The 19,831-nt window shown below is 32.8% G+C and overlaps 1 protein-coding gene across 1 annotated transcript; it reads right to left on the bottom strand.

Annotated features, from left to right (window-relative positions):
* Positions 1–155: 155 nt before the first annotated feature.
* On the bottom strand, positions 156–18,663 carry LOC115884129 (5'-3' exoribonuclease 1-like). The gene is given in 27 exon segments (XM_030902628.1): positions 156–377; positions 432–740; positions 2,141–2,355; positions 2,459–2,560; positions 2,780–3,028; positions 3,216–3,519; positions 5,459–5,651; positions 5,708–5,990; positions 6,378–6,525; positions 9,363–9,639; positions 9,698–9,820; positions 10,412–10,512; positions 10,515–10,580; positions 11,768–11,908; positions 11,911–11,966; positions 11,969–12,056; positions 13,361–13,534; positions 14,181–14,373; positions 15,317–15,426; positions 15,484–15,597; positions 15,648–15,746; positions 17,011–17,153; positions 17,232–17,352; positions 17,408–17,575; positions 17,634–17,798; positions 17,853–18,293; positions 18,351–18,663. Coding segments are annotated over 27 exon segments (4,536 nt in total). The 5' UTR covers positions 18,426–18,663; the 3' UTR covers positions 156–299.
* Between the last annotated feature and the right edge of the window lie 1,168 nt (positions 18,664–19,831).

The following is a 19,831-nucleotide window of genomic DNA, read 5'->3' as shown; positions in this document are numbered from 1 at the left end:
TGTGTATAAAAAAGATCCAAAACAGTTTTTTACGTTGCTGTATTGTTGCACAAAAACGTATAAAACATGCGTACAGAAGTGTATTAAACATAAGGACGCACATTTCCTAAATTGTTGTTTGTTTTTTGTTGAATTTCAAAGTAAAAATCCGTCTATCTATAATGATTCCTTTAGTTTTCTCAAAATAATATAAATTTAATATAATGTTTAATAAAGAAGATATTAAAAAAATAGTTTTTATTTCTCGTTAAACAATCTAATAACTAAAAATAAAAAGGTTTTTTTGCTCTTAAATAGATTCATTTACATTGAGAAAAATTTGCAGCAATTCTAGGTAGTCTATTCTTCTTTGCCTTATGATGGTTATTTTGATGATTCTGAAATTAAATATGTTACAATAATAATAAAATTACAAAATTTAATTAACTTACCCCATTCTCTTTTTCGTTATTCTTGGCAGGTTTATCCGTGTTTTTAAGATGTTTTTGAGTTTTGGAAGATGCAGACACGCATACACTATTATCACCTTGAGTAGTTTCGCTAATACTTTTGCTACTCTGCCTTTTAATAACTTGCGTAGGAACGAAAGGATTGTGAAGGGCTGTTTTAAGAGCCTGATCGTTACGACGCCGTGATGATTTTGTTTCACTAGCGGTACTCTCTTGTTGTGGCTTAACCCAGGTTTTGGGCGGCACAGGAAGATTTTTATCTGGTCCATGTGATGCATCAGTTCCCTTAGCCTGAAAGAAAAAAAAACATTTTTCTGGGGGTATTCAAAAATATCTTCCAATTAAATTCTACATATTTCTTCAGTGTATAAGTGAGTTTAATTACTGGCAAAATACATGACTTCAAGATATAGTAAAATTAAGTGATAGAAGATACTAATAAGATAAATTCCTATATTAAGATGGCAGTGATATATGCTTGGTGCATTTCAGTTGATTTCAAAAAATTCCGATCGCAGCGCTGTATACGGCAGAAATTAGAAATTCTCGCTATGTATTTCAGGCCGTCCCGGTTACAGTTCATGTGGATCGCATTAAAATAGTATTGAAATCGTGGCTTTGTCATGATATTTAAGTATTTTAGTTTTTTTTTCTAGTGCAGTTATTGAAGCTATAAAACACTCAAGTACGAGGTTTGCGTGATGTAACGCTGTTTCGCGTAGTAAAAAATAAGTGAAAAAGAATCCGAACTAGGCATTGGTGTTGTGTTGCGACAATATAGCCGAAAAAATGTTAACGCGTAAAGGAAAGCCTAATTAGAGCGTTGTTGGGTACAATAACATTCAATAACTCAACTTTCCCAGATATATTATATTCAACTCTCCCGAAACAACATTTTATACCTCCCTAGTGTCTCACACCGATTTGAGCAAAAGCAAAAAGGGATTCAAGCAGTTCAACAAAACGAGTTAGTAAACAAAATGCTCGTTACATAATCAAAAATTGAAATAGACATATACTATGAGAGAATAAAATATAATTTGGCAATATTAATGGCATACTTTTTTTAATCAACTAGTTTAATGTTTTATGATCATCTTTTAAAATTATAATTATATACCTTTAAAAAATTTCGATATAGCCGAAATAGCCCCAATTGTGACCCCATTAGCAAAAGCGGTGCGTAAAATTGTGCTCGCTACCGTAGTTGAACTCATCTAAAAAGTTTTTTTAGCTGGAATAATAAATTATAATACCAGTTAGACCTTATTAGATATTTACTTTTTTATTTTTAGAATTTTGACAAATTATACTTCCTGACACTTTTAGAATAATTAAATAATCATTTTTTCGTATACTCGCTATTTGAACCCGTGTATTTGTATATATCAGTTATTTACGATATTCTGCGATAGTGGCAGCACCGGCGGAGAATGCACCAAGCGTATAGCGAAAGTTCTACATTTTAAGAAAGCCTCAAGAAATGTTAAGGCAGAAAATAATTAAAAAGAAAAGATAGATAAATATGGAATTTGTGAAAGCGCAAGTTCAGTTCAAACTCTTATTGCATATTAACTACCGTGACAATTTTTGAATCTCTATTGTCCCCTCTAAAGTGACTACTTTTTCAAACAAAATCCCACATGAGACGATTCTCTACAAGTACCTACATTTAAATAAAAACAACTTACCCTCTGAATCAGTATATGTAACACATCAGAAGCAACATTTTCAGTGGCTAATTCTTTATTCTGACCGGGCTTTCCCATCACAATCTCTCCATTAGACAAAGTGATTTGAGCTCTATACTGACCATCCGACTGGAAATACTGATACCTTGGAATTCCTAGGTTATTTGACTGATAATAAGTTAATAACCTGACACTAGAGGGAGCTTCGCAACTTTCTACAACCACAAATCATTCAATCAAACACCCGAAATTGTTTAATAATGTTCATTAACTTACAGCAGCCAACATTTCAAAAAGACAGATTCCCGCTATTATTACTATTATTATTAGATGATGTACTTTTAGGGGTTGAATCTTGAACTGGTTCAACTTGTTTAATTTTATTTTTAGGCGCATTCAGTTCCTTGTTTTCTGACATGCCTATTTTCAAAAGATTTTTCAGATATTCCGTATTTACAGTCCTTGGTGGCATACTTGGTAGAGAGACGGATTTTCAGTTTTGTCTTTAAAAAAAACTGTTATATTAAAAAAATCAAAATAAATCAAGTTAAATACCAAAACTTTCTTTGAAGTTGTTGGTTTTCTTCATCAGTCTTTTTTCCAACTTTTTATTTGCCTTGGTTGAAAACTGGATTCAACCTGCGTAGATGAGTTGTAAGGCAAAATTTGCTGCTGTTGGTTTTTTTTGGTATGGCGGTTCGTTGGCTTGATTATTAAAACTAGCAAACGCCGAACCTTGTAGATTATGCTCAGCTTGGCTGTAATTAGGTAAATATGATTTGTTTTGATTTAGACCCAGTTGATTATTTTGACTGAACTGATTGAAGAATCTCTGACTATTATTGTTGAGCAGAACAATAGATTGCTTTTGCCCAGATTCTGCTAATGCTACCCAAAGATCCTAAAATACAAGTATTTGGTTTCAAATATTTTAAAAAACCTAAAATAGTCTCAAATTAAAGTATTTTCTGTCCAGCCAGAGAATATGTCATTCCGAAAAACGACATTCAAAATAATTTTGAATTAAAATAACAGATTCTTTCGCTGGACAGACTATATTTTGAATGTATATAACCTTGTTTTCCTGTTTTCTCCTCCAGTAATCTTCTACCATAAGAAATGTTTATAAACGCAGTTTTGGGTAATCTATACCCTCTCTCCGCTGAACAGTTTAGAGTCATACCATCTTTAAACGTTTTGTCAAATACCACGTCGTACAAAACGTCCATATCGTTGTTGGTTAATGACTCGGTTTTAGCTATGACCGTGCCTTTAAGGCCAAACGGTACACTAAAACCTTTCCTGGTATTTATTATTCTGTCAAGTATTTCTACTGTCATTTTATCGTCAGGTGCCAAAGTTTTACTTTGTATCTCGGGCTGAAATAGAAAATACAAGAAACAGCGCTTAGATGCGAAAAGTCATTAATTATTTTTCAACTATAGTTCGTCCAGCATGAGATTTTTTTATTGATTTTGGGCGACAAAACATCCAAAAAATAATACGCTGCTGAATTAAAATGACAACAACTGTCATTGTCATACATTCAATGGATGGACAGTCTATAGTTTGACCGTAACTAATAAATTTATAGAATTATATAGTTTCCACAGAATTATTAAAACTATAATTTTATGGCCCTGGTCACTTTATTTCCGTGTATTTTCTGTATTTTTATGCATACGACAGAGCTAGATATACCGATTTGGTCATTTTAGAAGTGTGGTCTGGATTTTAAGGTGTAAGATAGTGATGTATCAAAAAGAGATAAAAGTTGGGTTAAATTCAAACCACACAAGTAAGCGTTTATGGAACACGTAACATCTAGGGTTGGAACCTTATTTTTCAATTAGTTACCCATTTTACTATAAATGTAATAGATTATATTTATCTATCTTTATTTCAATAGTATATATAAAAAAAATTAAAATAGTTTTTTTTTACACAAATTTTCCTACAAACGTAAATACCGGCAACACTGTATACCGCTTTTGATTTTGTCTCTCTCTCTCTGTTAACTGGTTATTTATATTATTCTCTGTCGTACACGTTAAAATCCAGACCACACTTCTAAAATGACTAAATCGGTATACGACCAGTTGATAGACAAAGACAAAATAAAAAGCGGCATACAGTGTTGTCGGTTCGTACGTGAAATAACATAATAAACGAAGATAATATATCTAAGTTATTTACTAATGCTCAGCAGTTGCATGAAAACATGAAATAAATCTGCAATCACCCCTTACAAATACCATAGAAATAAATATTCATTGGTTTGTTCAGATTAGTTCAGAATCGTATTTTATAGTGTAAAGCTTCGTTCTAAAACTACGCAATATCAGGGGCTACACGCCATAGATCTAATAAAATTTGTACTAAATTCAAACAGCTGTCAATTTTGACTTTACTTACTAAACTAACAACTTTGTTTTCGTAGATTCCCCAGCAACACATCGTAGTTCTCAGACCGAGGCTTAATAAGAATCAATTTACAGCTGTTGTAAAATGAGTAACTAACTGTGGAAATTAAAGATCCAACCCTAGATGCAACATTTTTCGTAGGGTTGGATCTTTAATTTCCACAGTTAGTTACTCATTTTACAACAGCTGTAAATTGATTCTTATTAGATGCAACATTTTTCGTAAAAACTCTGGACCAGGGAAAAGCACAATGTCCACTGGAGAAACAGACAGGCGCACAGGCACAGCAAGGCTTTTATCCAAGGACCTAGATCTAAAACCGCAAAAGAACTGCTAATGCTTACAACAGGACACATGGCTGTCAAGTGTTACCTGAACAAGCTCAACCTGTATCAAGGAAGTCTTTGCTGCAGACTCTGCGATAAAGATCCCGAAACAGCGGAGCACATAATATGTCATTGCGAGGCTCTGGATCGCAAGCGACACTTTTTATTTGGGAAAGCTAGGCTAGAACCGGAAGAACTATGCTCCCCCATCCTATCAAGGACCTGCATAAGCTAGTGCAGGGCACAGGGATAGGAGAATGGGTGCAGATATAGAAGGGGGATAAACACAATAGACCTCACAGGTCGCAGTGTTTCCGGCAGAAGACGGCCCCTTGTTATGAAAAAAAACACATTTTCCTAAACGCTTACTGGGGCGGTATAAAATTTTGATACAAAATCCGGAAACACCGCATAGAAGAAATGTATCAACCCAACTTTTTTCAATGTCTTAATCTTTAAAATCCAGACCACGCTCCTACAGTGACCAAGTCAAAAATTAACAACCTATATCAGTTATGAAATAAAAATAGTGTAAGGTACATACATAATAAATTCAATAAAATTTTACCTTATAAAGAAGCGAAGGTTTGACCTGCATTGTAATTTTCTTAGACTGAGCAATCTTTAAAAATTCATCTACAGTAGATTCTATTTTTTGCACAATATCCTGCTCTATATAGTTGCTACCACACGTTTGCTTTTCCGAATTAAATGTGGGCAAACTTTTTAGCCAGGTCTGCAACTCGCTCATTTTTTTCTCGCTAAAACAAGAACTGTTGATGTCGTTCATTTCCATTGGTTTAATGATATTTAATACCAGATATCTTCGGAAAATATATCCTTTGCGGCGATTTCATGTTTATTTACGTTTTGACAAAAAAAGCAAAAAACCTCTGGAAACTTTTCGGTATATTGTCTTACTAAATCGAGACATTTGTCCGAGTAGTACCACGTAGTACCCACTCTTTTCGTGTAACCTGGAGTTTCCTTGTTTCTCTTGTTAAGTTTAAGATCTAGCCCAATATTAACATCTTTCGACGATCCTTTTACAGACACGAATATTGATCCTGTGGTTCTTGAAAACAAAATGTGACTCATTCCTGAAATATACGTCATAAAATCAGTATTACATAAATTAGAAGACCTAAACCCTTAATTCTAAGCCCTTTCGACTGTCAAAATTATTCGTGAGCCAATGAGTGAAAAAATATGAGATTATTATGAAGAAATGCTTCAAAAATAGTCACTTGTGCAGTGTGCAATAACTTCCAGACTAACAACATAAAAAAAGTAAGTACGCCACTGGTATAACAACCAAAAAACCTGTCCAAACCAAGATAACACATAAAAAGTTGTATAGTGTTTTTTTTTTGACAAGTTGTCAGACAATTGAGATACGAGGTAACTTAAAACTGCAATATTTTAGTTAGTTTTTGCAAAAAAAAATAGAATCAAGACCCTGCCCTAAGAATAAATAAAAAAATAACCTAGTTGGCTAGAAACCACATGCAATGGCTTGTAGGCTCTGGCACTTTCAGCGTATTTGCGTCTTATATGTTCAAAGTCTGGCTCTTCTGTAACAGATATGCAGACTTTTATCCTTCCTCTGGCGATGATTTCACGACTGTCCAGTACCTGAAAATTGATTTCAGAATATGTAAAAATAATCATTATATCAAATTTAATACTAGGTAGAATTAAGCTTGATTTTAATGCGTCCATTATCCATTGATACGATGGTCCGACGGCGCTCTGATTCATAGCATTTTCGCGCCTTTTTTTTCATCTGTAAATTTTTTACTCCATCCCTTCAACGGAAAGAGACCGTACGATAACGGACGTTTTGACACTTTTTTAACAAATTTAATCTAACCTTAATAAAAATATAATAATACAAGAGCTAGTAGCAACATCAGGAAAACGAGAATTTTAAGAAAGCTGTGGTGGAACTCTGTAACTAAATAGCGATCGGTAGCGATAAAGAATACTGACCTTGGTCGTACAAACTAAACGGCAAGCGACAGTATTCTTCATCGCTACCGATCGCTATTTAGTTACAGAGTTCCACCCCTGGTTCCTCAAGATATATTTTGCTATGCTCTCCTGGGCTGTCTAGCTGCCGGTAGACTACTGCGGTTCACTACTGCGCATCACATCTGACAGGGTATCCCATTTTCGTCTGTTTATGGGATTTCTCGTTTATAAGTAGATAATGATGCAATTGTCACATTGCTTTGCTACTTTTTTATGAAACTAAATATGCTACACGTAGGTTTGTTCTAGCCTCCTTAGTTCCTAAAATACAGGGCGAATTTGTGATGCGCAGTAGTGAACAAATGTTGAATACAGATATGATGTATGATGCGCAGTAGTGAACGCAACGTCTACCGGCAGCCAGACGGTCCGCACTCTCTTCAGGAGAGCATAGCAAAGGATATATTAAAGAACCAGCTTTCTTAAAATTCTCTCTCAAAAACGTTGCTAGCTCTTTAGTAAAGACTATAAGCACAGAATATCTAGCTACGCAACAGAAGCCTCGTTACATGTATAAAATTGTAGGTAGCAAAAGGAGACAGGCTTTAAAAGTCTGTCTCCAAATCAGATATTTTGATGTGGTAGTTTCGCTACTACATAATAGAGGGCAATAAATTTAAAAGAAAACAGTTTTCTACAAACAAAATTTAAAAGAATTTTCTGCAGTGTTGCCATTGTGTAATTCATATCGTAATACTTCCTGATAAAGCCTACCTTCAAATTTGCTACATTATTTAAACATATTAAAATAGATCAGACCTGTTTTTTTCAGTTTACCATGTTAGTTGGAATTAAATCTTATGAGCTAAATTACAATCACTTCCTGACGTTTGATTGTATAATTGAATCCTGAATTTTCATTGTAATTCGGCGACAATATAATAAGTATTGTTCTACTATTATGATACCACTTCCTGACGTTCGATTGTGTTCATACCATAGATAAAAGAAAATAATCTGGTTCATACCAAGTTCATATTGTATAATCGGGAAAAAACGGCGTTAGCGATAGCTATGAAATGAATAGCACTGCCATTTTATATGTAAATTTATATGGGATATGTCATCGATCGTCCTTTTCCAGCCAACTGGACGCCGTTTTTTTCAGAAGCATATCAAGTGATACCATAATATAGTACTATATTACGATACATGGCGTTCGATTGGGCTTAAACTTGGTATACTATATCTTCAGTGACATTGTAATATCGTGGTACCATGGAGCATATAAAGTGGTACCTTCTATAGTACCATATTTGATGACATAGCAATATTAGGTACATGGCGGCAATAGGGCTTAAACTTCGTATACTACGGATCTTCGCTGATATTGTAATATTATGGTACCTTAAAGTATATCGAGCGGTGTACATAATATAGTACACTATTATGATATCATTTCCTGGAGTTCGATTGGGCCCAAATTTGGTATATTTGCGTTTCTTTATAAAGATTTGTTTAATTAATAATTTTAATTTATTTTACGAATTTTAATTTATTGTTCGATGTCGTGACGGCAACTTTTATGTTGAACTAATATATTATTAATTGTACCTGTGTCACTTTTTAAAATCTACCTAGGTCTATATAAATAACGTGGCAAACGGAAGAAATTTGTTATTATAGTATTTTTTAGTCAGTTAACATTTTTTGTACTGCATTTTAATAAATTATTTCCATTATTATTAAACTTATATTTCATTACTAACGTTCCAGCATTAATAAATATCACTATCAATCGCCCTGTATATTATTAATTTTTAAGGTAATTAAAGGTATTTTCTTAGTTAACATTATAAGGTAGTGTATATTAAAAATGTATATGTTTTGTAATAATATACTTAAAACTATTTTAATAGCCAAAGGAATAATTAATATAAGTGTATCTGACAAGAAAAGAAGAATATAAAGAAACACATACTGGCATTATACACAGTAAAAAGAATGGGATGCCAATTCAAGTCTTTTTGAATCTGGCACTGTGCATATTTAGCCGAGCTATAAGGCCGTCGACGAGCCGTCGATCCAAAACCGAAAGTTCAAAATTTCTAATTATATTCTGATTATGATATTGTCGCGCCATCTAGTATTCTATTTGTGCAATTTTAGCTCTTTCATTTCGAGTATTTTTCTGTTGCGTAGCTAGATATTCTGTGCTATAAGTAAAACACCAAAATCGTTATGAAAATGAAAATATAAAATAACACCAATGACAAATGCAATAAATTTAAAATGCATGAAAATGCAAAAAATTTAAAGACTGCATAATTTCCTAACCAATCGAAGTCTTTAAATTCAACCAATAAAATTAAAATCGTATCGTCGGACAACCGATGCATAAAAATCGAATTTTATCAGTAGATTTTTTGAACTGACGACATGGACAGTCCTCAAGACCTGTCGTTCGTCATAATCCTGTAACAAGTGAGTAGACTTACGATTCCTTGAGACCCATAATATGGATTACACAACGTGAAACAAATGGACCCTTCCGAAAAAACGTCCAGGACATCTCTAAACGTCGAATGGTGTTGATCAAAAACACTTATTTCCGATACCACCGTTTGCAACGGATATACCGCAGTGTTTTCAGAAAATTGTTTCTCCAAAGTCAAACGGCCGCTAGGGGAAAACACGTATTTGCGACCGATCATTACTTGTACGTGGCACACAATTTGTACATCTCCTACTTCAACACCCAAATTGTTCTTGTACCTTAAAAATTCAAATTACTACCAATAGAAATGCTTCTATTATTAAACGTATTTATTACCTGTCAACTATACCACCATATAGTGTCTCGAAGTAATTCTTTTTGTCGTACTCTTCGGTATTGTACTGATTCTGGCCTCCCATACTAATATATTTTCGTTTGGCGTTTGATATGGCAACAACCCTAAAATACATCGCTTTCAACATTGATGAGTGAGCAAATATAATAATATATCAATCAATACACGGTAAAAGAAATATATTCGATACCAATTAAACTTTTAGTTACGCAATCCAGGGGCGATTTTTAAATTCATTGTTGCCAACGATGGACATATTCGGCGCCGGGCTGACTAACTGTAATTTAAATTTCCCGCTGGGGATTCAGGTGGTAGCTCTGCTGTAGAAAATGTCAAGTTGCCACATTTATATATTTATTTCCTGACACTGTCATTCGTTTTGACACTTAAGTTTTGTATTACGAGTTTTTGGTTTAAATGAATTGTGTTGTGATACTTTAAGCTGAAACATTTTTACTAGCAGACCTTGCAGACGAACATTGTTCTTTTTAGAACCTCTTTTAGTGCAAAGTGTACAAGATAGCTTAACAGCCGTAAAAAAATCATCGCAACTTTATTAGAATATTTTGAACGGGAAAGCGGTAGTAATGACCTTTTATGTCCTCTAAGTGCTGTTAAGAAGGTGAATTTTGTTGATGTATCGATGAATCGATATTTTAATGTATTAGGGTGAGGCAAAAAAATTATCTGAATACCTTGCTTCAATTAAATGGGGCCAACCAACAAAAACATTCGTGTTTAACATATGAACTGGAACGTCATTTTCCCCGTCTATTTCTTCCTCCTGTATAATTTTTGTAGTATCATATTCTCGTAACGACTGGGTTGCTCAAACACACGTACTTTCGCCTTCTCTAGCTGGGCCTAAGGCAATATTTTAATAGTTAAATTAAATATTTTAATCGGAATATTAGTTAAAATTTCTGATGTTATCCATAAAATATTGTGCCACAGATAATGTATCCGTATCTGTATCATATCAGTAGAATGTCTGAATTTTTATTAAAAATTACATTAAGTTCTTTATTTTTAACGGAAATATACAGGGTGAGTTTTAATAAATAGGAAATATTTTCAGGGCTGGTAAACCTCGATAAAAGAGACATGTTTTCTCTTTACCATTTTTCAAGTAAGTCCTAATAACCGAGTTGTTTTAATTCGAAAATAAAAAAAAATGCTTAAATTTTGAGAACCTCTGGATGTTTTCTGGGTTTTATTTCTAGCAAATTTAATCTACTAACTATGTTGTCTTATTATGAAGATATGTTTTTAACTAAAATTTAAAAATTCCAAAATGTTTTTTTTGAAATTATACCAATTTCCAATTTATTTCAGTGTTACTGGGGTCGAAATATACCAACCCTAAAATATTTACACTTATCTCACTGTGTGACTCACCCTGTATTTTAAATAAATATTAATAATTATAAATTTACTTTTTTAAATCAATATTAATAATTATAATTTTACTGACTTCATAAAACAAGACCAGCAAATTACTAAGTATACTCTGCTTTATATTTTAACATGTTGAAAAAATATACCGATTTGGTCATTTTAGAAATGTGGTCTGGATTTTAACGTGTAAGACGTATTAAAAAAATCAAATGTATTAAAAAGAGATAAAACTTGGGTTGGTACATGTCTTCTATGCGGTATTGCCGGATTTTGCATCAAAAGTTCAAACAGCACAAGTAGGCGTTTATGGAAAATATTGCATCCATGGTTGGAACCTTAGAGTTTATTTTTTTTTCTACACAAATTTTCCTACAAACGTAAAAACCGGCAACACTGTATGCCGCTTTTTGGTTTTGTCTCTCTGTCGGTCAACCGGTCATTTATATTATTCTCTGTCTTACACGTTAAAATCAAGACCCCACTTCTAAAATGATAAAATAACTTCAAAAATGACCAAATCAGTATAACGCTACTGATACACCACAATTTAATTCAGTCATATTAAAAACCTTTGGTCATCTAACTAATTTTGCCTATATATTCCCTCTTTAGCCATTATATTCAATGTTTTATATAAACTACTATAAACTTACGGTATATTTCAGGTGCTTCATGGTAGGAAACCCAGGATAGTATACGTCAAAACTGGCTCCCGGATAAGCCCCTTTGACCAACTTGTCGCGGGGTACCCTGATGCTCTCTATAGTAAGAGGCATCAGTTTGGCGCGATACGTTTCACTGGAGGGAAATAGCCGGGAGCGTCGTACTGGCCCATATCCTGACTGGTAAAGTGTAAACCAGCATGGGACCGGGCTGGTTCCTCCGTAACTCTTCGGGAGTTAGTTTGTCGTTACATGATTGCATACTTTCCAAAAGCAATTTCTGAAATGGGAAAATAGTAGTGTCCATTTCATTTTGTCTCACTTTTTAAAAGGCTTTAACTATTTTTTTGAACTAGAACATTTACTTTACAAACTTTTTTATTTACTTAGAAAATGTAAGGTATGCATTAACAGACTTGGTGTATTTCAGTTGATTTCAAAAAATTCCGACCACAGCGCTGTATACGGCAAAAATCAGAAATTTTCGCTATGTACTATACGCCATCCCGGTTACAGTTCATGTTGATCGCATTAAAATAATTTTGAAATCGTGGCTTTGTCATAATATTTAAGTATTTTAGTTTTTTACTAGTGCAGTTACTGAAACTATAAAACACTCAGGTACGAGGTTTGTGTGATGTAACGCTATTTCGGGTAATACGAGTAAAAAACAAGTAAAAAAAAACGAACTAGGCGTCATGTTGTGTTGTGACAATTTCAAACGTTAACAAAATTGCTGAAAAAATGTTATCGCGTGAAGGAGAGCGCAATTAGGGCGTTGTTGGGTGCAATAACATTCAATAATTCAACTTTCCCGGATATTTTTTCCGAAACAACATTTTTATAGCTTCACAGTTTCTCACACCGATCTGATCAAAAGCCAAGAGTAAACAAAGTGCTCATTACATGATCAAAAAATTGAGAGGAGAAAATATAATTTGCAATATTAATGGAATACTTTTTTTTAATCAACTAGTGATTAAATGTTTTATGAACATCTTCTAAAATTACTATTATGAATCTTTAAAAAATTTCGTTATAGCCGAAATAACCCCAATTATGACCCCACTAGCAAAAACAGTGCGTAAAACTATGCTCGCTACTGATATTAGGTATATTTTTAGTTGAAATAATAAATTATAATACAAGTTAGACCTTTTAGAATAATTATATAATAAATGTTTCGTATACTCGCTATTTAAACCCGTGTATTCGTTACTATATTATTTGTTACTATATTAACTATACCAGTTGTTTATGATATTCTCCGATGGTGGCAGCACAGGCAGAGAATGCACCAGGCTTATACAGGATATCTCAATATTTTGTGGATATAGAACTACTAAGTATTTTTGGAATTAAACAAGTTAATTGAACACAATTTAACTTTACACAAAACTCCTTTGTTTGTTGACACTTGGAACCAGTAAAAACTCAAAAAACAGTTTTGTGTATTTTTTTTAAATTTCTTTCAAAATTGAAATTCTTATAAAAACAAATAAAATATTAAAGAAAACACTGTCAAGCCTAATTTAAAATAACTTATTTTAAATAAAGAAAATAATACAAAATAAATTCACATACCTCGTCCATAAAAGGTATCAATACAACAGCTTCCCATTCCTGCTTTTTACCATTTAAATCAGTTTCAAAGTTGTCAGGATAATATTCTTTCATTACTGATTCTTCACTGGTCATCAAAGCATGATAAGCAGATGGCAAAAGGTCTTTACTGGCCGGCGGCAAAACTGCCAACAGCTGAAAAAATGTATGATGTGTGACAATTTATTACATAATGGTATTTTTTTCTCAACACCACAAATAATACAAATACAAGTCATAGTTCTGAACCGTTGTCTATAAAATATATAAAGTGTGCAGTACTTCAGATGGGGTCATTGAAAAAAAATTGCTGGTGTATAACTTCATATAATTATGTTAGTGTTTATTATTTAGCGTATGGCGTACATAGATTTAATTACAACATCAAATGTATATATTCAAACACAATATAATATGTAAACAGATTGTCGTAAATTGTAAAAATAAAACTAAATATCTAAAAATTTATAAAAAAAAATGTTAGTGTTGATACAGGGTCTTGGGACACCCTGTATCGTCTGTTTGGAATTTTCAGATTTTCAGATCACTGTGTGTTATCGATAAGATATAAGATACAAGAATGTAAAGAAGGAAATCAAAAAATGCAACAATTTCAAATTCGCCCAGTATTTCAGGAACTAAAAGGGCTAGGACAAATCTGTGTGTAGCATGTTTAGTTTCATAAAGACGTAGAGAAGTGGTGAGTTAACCGCATCTTTGTTGCTGCTCTACACATAAACGAGAAACACTATAAAACACACAGAAAATGGGACACACTGTACGGTACAAACGAATTGCTTACTTGTTCATATGGTTTAAAAGGTTGTCCCAATTCAAAGTCGATTTTTAAATTGGAAAAGTCTTTAATATCGGAAATGTAAGGGGCATAATGGTGGGGATAATACCACGACCAAGAGCACACGCCATTGTAGTAATAATTCAAGTTCCACTGTATTGCTCTGACATATCCTTCAGCCTGATCCCGCAGTACCTCACTAAAAAAATAAAAAAAAACAGTTACAACCAATGACTAAAGAATACAAGGATATATAACGCCCATATACGGACTGCAGCAGAATTTGTTACGTTAGACGCCATCATATTGGAGCCTACGGATAAGTCACCACCTCGTCAACAGCGAGTAAGAAGAGTAAGAAAAGTAACAAGGGTTCATAGTTTCACAGTTGTCGATTTTCTAAAGAAATCAGTACATGTATATTATTTCCTATATTTTTCATTTTATTGATTATATGGAAAGCTCTGTTCATTAAAATGTTGTATCCTATGTTATAGGGCTTGTTTCTCTCTACAATTTCCTGTCTCACAATGTACCGTTTGTGTCCAGGAAGGGTTCATAGTTTCATAGTTGTCGATTTTCGAAAGAAATCAGTACATGTATATTATTTCCTATATTTTTCATTTTATTGATTATATGGAAAGCACTATTCATTAAAATGTTGTATCCTATGTTATAGGGCTTGTTTCTCTCTAGAATTTCGTGTCTCACAATGTACCGTTTGTGTCCAGGAAGGGTTCATAGTTTCATAGTTGACGATTTTCGAAAGAAATCAGTACATGTATATTATTTCCTATATTTTTCATTTTATTTATTATATGGAAAGCACTGTTCATTAATTAAAATAAATTAAAATTAGAGTAAATGTATTTTACTGACACCAATATTTTCTCAACAAAATTCATTTTTACGTTTTAAGCCAAGTATAAACGTTTTACTTGTCAGATTAGATGGATTAATTATGATTAAAGAAATTATGATTAGAAAAAATTATGATTAATTTAAAAAAAAATAAAAAGTTCCCAAATTTGTAATTTCAGTCACATGATTATCCAGATACTATATTGATATACAATTCGGATCACGTGTATTATTACTTATTTAATTTAATTGTGTACTACATTTATTAAATAAAAACTTACGGTGTGACATTCTCATAGTCTAGCTTATTTCTATAGTAGTCCTTTTTAAAATTTTCAAATGCCAGTTCGTCCTCATCTTTATCACTATCGTTTTCCGATTCTTCTGAAAACTACAAAAATATTTCATAAAAAAATAAGAGTAAGTTAAATCTAATGTTAAAGACTACCATATCATCAGTGTCCTTAATAAGAGCTGCTAATTGCGAATCGGTATTAGATTTGGATTTTTCAGACTTAAGCAACTCTCCTGGAATATCTCTATCTCCATTATTCTGCTGAGTCTAAAAAATACTTGTGATATTTTACTAATTAAAATTAGATAAAAAATTACATCTTTCTGTGAAGAAGATTTCCCTTTAGGTTTGTAAGCAAACATGTTTGATAATTCCTTGAAAACTTTTGGATCAACAATGAGTGGTTGAAGAAAATCCTAAAATTGTCAATTACACAGGGTGTGCCAAAAAGTTCACAGCAAATGAGAAATTTTAAATATTAAGTTATTCAAAAAAGTTTATAGAGAATTTCATTGTGTCCGATAACAAAAAAAAATCTAAGGCGGCAAATTGTAGTCTTTTCAACAAATCAGGAGAGATTTCGACAAATGACATTCAAAAAATGACAGAAAATACTATTAACCTGTGAATAAAAATGACAGATACGACTGTTACAGTCGTGTATCCTCTTTTTGGACAGACTATACCAATCTTATACCGGGTGCGTCTCAAAAGTGGTTTACCCCTATAACTTTATTATTTTTTCAGATAAAACACGAAGTTTGGTATACTGTTTTTTTTCTCAGGTAAGATTTCGACAGGCGATGACAGAAAAAAAGCAGATGACTTCCATACCAATCTATTTATTTCACTAAAAAAAGTATCTAATGTTTTTTAAGTTGACTATGTATGGGTTTATAAATAAATACGTCATGCGTCATCTCTTGTTGTTTTTAACCAGTTTTATTGGTTTATTTCAAAAACCAATAAAACTGGTTAAAAACATGTTTTATTTCAAAATCATATTTCAATATTATTGGTTTGACGCAACGATGAACGACAAACGGACTCCGATGCGTATGAACTCGACTTAAGATTTTTGAGAGTTGTCAAACTCTTGCCAAATTATAGGTTATAATTTTGTGTCAAAAATAAAAAAGTTATAGAGGCGAGCCACTTTTGAGGCGCACCCGGTATACATATCCAAAAAGTGAGGTTAGATGACAAAATGTTAAAAAAAGTCAAAATGGAAACTTCTTCAGAATCAGTTTCAGGATCTATGTAGGTACCAAGTTTGATAAATATACAGAACCTTTCAAAAAGTAGCAATTTTTGGAAGTCCTCTGTATTATTATGCAATTTTATACCTTAGATCTTATAAACTTCCTTTGTACATACAGTAAATCCCCGTAAGGATTGTCTTTACAAGAGGAAAAACTTTTTTATTGTAGACATTTTTTGAGAAAAATGGTATTCTTCTAGACATAGAAACAAATTCTGAACAACATTTTTCGTTTATTAACACCTAACCACTCATGTTGCATAGTAAAGAGGATTTTTGTAATTTGCCACCTTGCCACATAATGTCAAATTTATTATATTTGTTATTGGGCATGCTCAAAAAATTCTTAAATTTTCTTTTCAAAATCTCAATGAATTTTGGCAATCCCTGTACAATATGATACTTCGTTGTCAACATACTTCAGCATTCATCAATTTTTTTGATTCCAGAAACATTTTGTCATCACGAATATCTTCAAAATTTTCTATGTCAAAGTCTGATAGTTTCTGCATAAACTTTTCGAAACGTGATAAATTTAAAGTGCCAGCTTCATTAATGTACCCTGTATTATTAAAAAAAACAATATAAAATAAATAATTAACCAGATTGTATAACTGGTAAGATAAAAAGCTTCAAATACCATCTAATGTAGGTAAAACGTCCATGTATGCTTTATACAAAATGGGCAATGCTCCATCAGCTATGTGCAAATGTGGCAAATTGGGTATAAAGTCATTGCCCACTAAAAATCCCATAAGAACCTAAACAGATTATAATCAATATTTACAGGTATATACATGGTTAATTGTTTGTTACCCAATCATCGATGATTTTTTCAAAATCATATTCAAAGTTAGTCAATTTTTCTTTAACTGGTGCAAATTCAAGTTCCAAATATTCTCTCATCAGTGATAAGTGAAGTAAAAAAAAAGTAATCTCTTCTGGAACTGACAGTCTTTTTGTAGACTTTTTTCCAAATTTCACCTTAAAACAACATAACATATAATAAAATAGTTGTATGAGATTAGGCAAAACTGATTACCTCCTCTCTCAACAAACTAAAATGAGGCTCATGTGTACACAAACCTAACATAATTAAATCGGCATCTAATCCATATAAACAATGCCTTGTGTTAGGGTCGTAACCTGGCTGGGACCTCATATACCTTATATAATCCATAATTTTGTGTTCACCTTCACCAGGTGTCTAAAATTTATTATCTGTTTCAAATGTTATCTAAGGCATAACAAGAAAATCTACCTCATGTCCTGATAAAATAACAGTCACTCCTCTCCATAACGAATCATTTGATAATTTATCTACTACAAAATACTTTAACTGTTCGTGTAATCGAGCCATAAACACAGTTCCCGGAGTGATACAATTCGAGTCAAACCTTGATTCGCTTGGTAAAACTTCACCCTTTTTTAGAGCGTCTGCCTCTTGTTTTTCTGCATCTTTGGCTGACCTGAACCTACGCCCCCTCTGCTGGTTCATTTTAGCCCTTGGTGCTACACCATCAATAGCCATAAAAAACAGTTTTTGGGGCCTAATCATGCGAAATAAAACTTCCAAATAATGAAATATATCTTTAAATATTTTCTCCTCTGTGATACGAAAATGTGGATTGTTATCATCAGGATGAGAACACATATGTATTATACCGTTCATATCCAAATACATGTTATCAAATTCTGGGATCTGGTAATATACAATGTTTAAAAATAAGAAAGGAAATATTACCTATATTTACAGTACCTGATAATCCTTAACTACTTCACTTAAACAGGGGTATCTTTCGCTTATATATCTAAAAAACTTTGGAACTCCCATTATAGAAAAGGTTTTGTAATAAGTGTAATATTTATCAACTTGTAACTAAACGGTGCACCTAACTAAACTATAACACAATCTATAACACCTCAATCGCAGCAAATATCTGTTATTTCACAGAATACTTGAACAAGCATTTATTTATCTTGAAAAAAGATAAAAAACCTCTGTCTGCATATGACTTTATAAAATATAAACTTCTGTAATTACCAGGCATGGAAAAATAAAAAATATTGGCTTTTCTTTTTAAAATATTGAAATCTATAAGTTGACATTGACATTTGACGTTAACACTTCGTTCTTCGTTCTTCTTTGCTATTTTATTTGGCATTTTTTAACATATCACTAACATATTTAACAATGATGCTAGCACTCAGATTTTTGTGGTGGTTGAAGTGCGTGCCCAATTTTAAATGTTAGAAAAATAGATAATCTGGCTGAATCATTGGGCTGAATGGCTGAAATCTGTGCTGAAATGGCAAGCAGCCGTTAGCCAAAAAAAACAAGGATCATATATGAAGCATATATAATTTGTTGGTTGATCTATGGAAAACGAAGGCCTATAAAAACTAGGGCTGGGTATAGTATTTATGATTACCTGTTCCGTTTTTTACACATATCTACATCTTGATAAAAAATCTTAAAAAAAAAATTTTTTAGCCTTTCAAACATAGAATTGGGTGAAATGGTGAAACCTAGATTTGTCTATTTTTTTGCCTAAAGCCCCGTTCTCAGAACTGCGACTGTCGCCAGCGACACGACAAAAGAACCAATCAGATTTGTACAAAATTCAAACAGCTGTCAATTTTAAATATAGCACAGCTCCCATTGGTCGTTTGAAGTGTCAATCAGTGTCGCTGTCGACACGACGCAGTTCTGAGAACGGGGCTTAAAGCCCCGTTCTCAAGTCCCGTTCTCAGAACAACGTCGTGTCGCGGGCGACACGACAAAAGAACCAATCAGATTTGTACAAAATTCAAACAGCTGTCAATTTTAAATTTAGTACAGCTCCCATTGGTTGTTTGAAATGTCAATCTGTGTCGCCCGCGACACGACGCAGTTCTGAAGCCCCGTTCTCAGAACTGCGTCGTGTCGACAGCAGAGCTGTACTAAATTTAAAATTGACAGCTGTTTGAATTTTGTACAAATCTGATTGGTTCTCTTGACGTGTCGCTGGCGACACTCGCTGTTCTGAGAACGGGGCTTAATTTCGATTTCTACACAAAATAAAAATATATAAATTACCAGTAAAATGATGAGAAAGAAATCAAAGGTGAAATATCAATTAACTTAGGAGTTAAGAGCACTTATTATTGTAAAAAACTGGGTTTTGACGTTAAGGTTTTACACGCCTGGCTATATAGAAAATGAAAGAAAAGTATACAGGTTGAATGCTATTCTAATAT

This window comes from Sitophilus oryzae, unplaced genomic scaffold (genome assembly GCF_002938485.1).
Source record: "Sitophilus oryzae breed Bouriz unplaced genomic scaffold, Soryzae_2.0 scaffold_2016_pilon_pilon, whole genome shotgun sequence".
Lineage (NCBI taxonomy): Eukaryota > Metazoa > Arthropoda > Insecta > Coleoptera > Curculionidae > Sitophilus > Sitophilus oryzae.
The sequence above is the reverse complement of the archived record's forward strand: the minus strand, read 5'-3'. Positions and strand labels throughout refer to the sequence as shown.